This window comes from Coregonus lavaretus, assembly GCF_964263955.1.
Source record: "Coregonus lavaretus genome assembly, chromosome: 31".
Classification (NCBI taxonomy): domain Eukaryota; kingdom Metazoa; phylum Chordata; class Actinopteri; order Salmoniformes; family Salmonidae; genus Coregonus; species Coregonus lavaretus.
The window spans coordinates 25,851,418-25,854,451 of NC_140018.1; the positions used below are offsets into that span (position 1 = coordinate 25,851,418).

The following is a 3,034-nucleotide window of genomic DNA, read 5'->3' on the forward strand; positions in this document are numbered from 1 at the left end:
GACAGTACCCCCCCGACGCGCGGCTCCAGCAGTGCGCCGACCCCGGCCTCGGTGACGGCCAGGAGGACGCGGAGCAGGGCGAGTCGGACGGCGACGGTGGAAATCCCTCAACAGGGAGGGATCGAGGATGTCCCTCCTTGGGACCCAGCACCGTTCCTCCGGACCGTACCTCTCCCACTCCACGAGATACTGAAGGCCCCCCACTCGACGCCTCGAATCCAGTATGGAACGGACTGAGTACGCTGGGGCCCCCTCGATGTCCAGAGGAGGTGGAGGAACCTCCCGCACCTCAGACTCCTGGAGCGGACCAGCTACCACCGGCCTGAGGAGAGACACATGAAACGAGGGGTTAATACGGTAATCAGGGGAGAGTAACAACCTGTATGTAACCTCGTTTATCCTCCTCAGGACTTTAAACTGCCCCACAAACCGCAGGCTCAGCTTCCGGCAGGGCAGGCGGAGGGGTAGATTCCGAGTTGAGAGCCAGACCCGATCCCCCGGTATGAAAACCGGGGCCTCCCTGCGGTGGCGGTCAGCGTTCGCCTTCTGACGACGCACGGCGCGCTGGTTTTCAGAACGTATGCTACTTTGCGATCTATTAACAGCAAGGGTTGCATTAAATAGGCGAAATATGTTTTACTGATGCATTTGGCAATATTCAATTCATACGCACAAAACATAAACAAAAGCATTCACTGTAAAAGTTGACACATGTAGGCCATTCATACATCTTATGCGCAGTACTTCGTTCAATTTATCGAATCAGTTATTTTCTTGCTCAAACCGCAGAAATGTATCTTAAAACACAGGGATGTAGATTCGCACGGGACTAGTATTATCAGAGGACCTTGGAATTTGCCAAAAAAAACAGTAGGTTATTCTGGCTGGAATTGTTACTCTCCTGCCATGTAAAACCTTCTGACATGGCAGATTCGGACGGGACTAAAATTACAGATGTGGTGTTTTGTGCTCATGCACATAATTACATTACCCGACCTCCCCCAGTAAAACTAAATAGAACTGAATAGAGTCCTTTATAAAATGGCATGATACTTGTCAAGGTTTTACAATTAACCTCAATGGTGTGGTTACAACCGTATGAAAAATGTATGCACTCACTAACTGTAAGTCGCTCTGGATAAGAGCGTCTGCTAAATGATTAAAAAATGTAAAAAATAATAATAATATGACATCATCAGCTTGAGTGCCCTGTAGAGTTGAAAGATAGAAATGTCTGATTGGTCGAAAGGATATTGTAATCATCATTATGGTAATAGACTATAGGTTAAAAGCATGAGATTCAAGTTCAGATTTTTGTATCACATTGTGACCAGAGAAAATCGATTCACGTGATGCAACTCCATCTGCATCGTTGAGAGGTAAGGTATGATGAAGCACCATGAAAACAAATCATACTTGCTGAATTGGAAACATTTACATTGTTAAACCTTTTGAAATGGAAAAAACATGTCCCTTTGGTTATTTGTGAAAATATTTCCAATGAATAAGCAACAGTAATTTAAAACATTTTACTAAGTGACAGTATACTGTGTGGAAAAATACAGCATTTACATTTTATTTTAGTTAAACCATGCATAATGTAATTATTTCCAACTAATATTCTGTAATTGATGTTTAAAATGTATAGTAATAATTAATGTGACAATAATGTATATATTTTTTTATTTCAGATAAGATTCTTTCAACCACGACCATGGAACCAGGAATCAGTCTAAGCAAGGCTGATATTGTTGAGAATATACTTCTATGTTTTGAATCAGTGAATGGGTCTTGCAAAAGATCAATCTTTCCTCCAACAGTACAAGTATTACTTTATCTCTTCCTTGGCTCAATGTCTGTTCTCACAGTGTGTGGCAACCTTCTTGTAATCATCCCCATCATTCACTTCAAACAGCTCCACACCCCAACCAACTACCTCATCCTCTCTCTGGCTGTGTCAGACCTCCTCTTGGGGGTATTAGTGATGCCTCCCAGCATGGTACATTCAGTGGAAAGCTGCTGGTATTTTGGAGATTTATTCTGTAAAATCTACACCAGCACTGATGTCATGTTGTGCACTGCTTCCATTCTTCATTTGTGTTTTATTTCTATTGACCGGTATTATGCAGTGTGTCGCCCTCTCCTTTATAGAACTAAAATAACTGTTCACGTTGTTCTGATTATGATGTTGGTCACCTGGACTGTTTCTGCCATAGTAGGGTTTTGTATGATATTTCTGGAGCTCAATATTTGGGGCATTGAGGATTTTTACTATAAAAATGTTGCCTGTGAGGGAGGATGTATTTTGTTTCAAAACAAAGTGTCGAGTACTGTGTCTTCGGTGATCTCATTCTACATCCCAGGAGTAGGGATGCTTAGCATCTACCTAAAGATCTTCCTTATAGCACGGAGACAGGCACGCTCAATTCAGGGTACAACCAATCAGAAGTCTGTAGGCAAATCACAGAGGAAGGCCACCAAAACACTTGCTGTCATTATGGGGGTATTTCTATCATTCTGGACACCCTTTTTTGTCATCAACTGTATTGATCCTTTTATTAGTTACTCTACCCCATCCGTTTTGTTTGTAACATTTGTATGGATTGGCTATTTGAATTCAACTATTAATCCCATGGTGTATGCATTCTTTTACAGTTGGTTCAGGAGGGCGTTTAGAATGATCATTTCTGGTAAAATATTTCAACCTGACTCTTCATTAATACAATTGTTTTCAGAATAAATATGTCCAAATCCAATACTGACAAAGAAGTGTGACAAATATGTGCCTTGCTCACAGTCCTTTCTTAAACAATATCAGACACAGGTGTGTAGGTTTTACTGTTTAGAAATGAATGCACTTTATGTATCTACAGAGTAGGTTCTTAATTTGATCACCCTTTTTTTGCCAAGAATTTTCCTGCACAGCAGGAAATGCAAACTTGTAGTGTATTTGAGTTTTAAAAAGGCTTCTAAAGTTTCTAATTTCCACTTATTTTATTTGCCATAACAAAAAAATCAATCAGCCCCTACAAAA

At 41.3% G+C, this 3,034-nt stretch overlaps 1 protein-coding gene across 1 annotated transcript; it reads left to right on the top strand.

The window, feature by feature from the left end:
- Positions 1 to 1,714: 1,714 nt before the first annotated feature.
- LOC311106681 (trace amine-associated receptor 1-like) lies at positions 1,715 to 2,740 on the top strand (the record flags this gene model as incomplete). Its single annotated transcript, XM_084149075.1, has 1 exon — positions 1,715 to 2,740. The coding sequence occupies one exon, from the start codon at positions 1,715 to 1,717 to the stop codon at positions 2,738 to 2,740; it is 1,026 nt and encodes a 341-aa protein (XP_084005201.1).
- Positions 2,741 to 3,034: the final 294 nt, after the last annotated feature.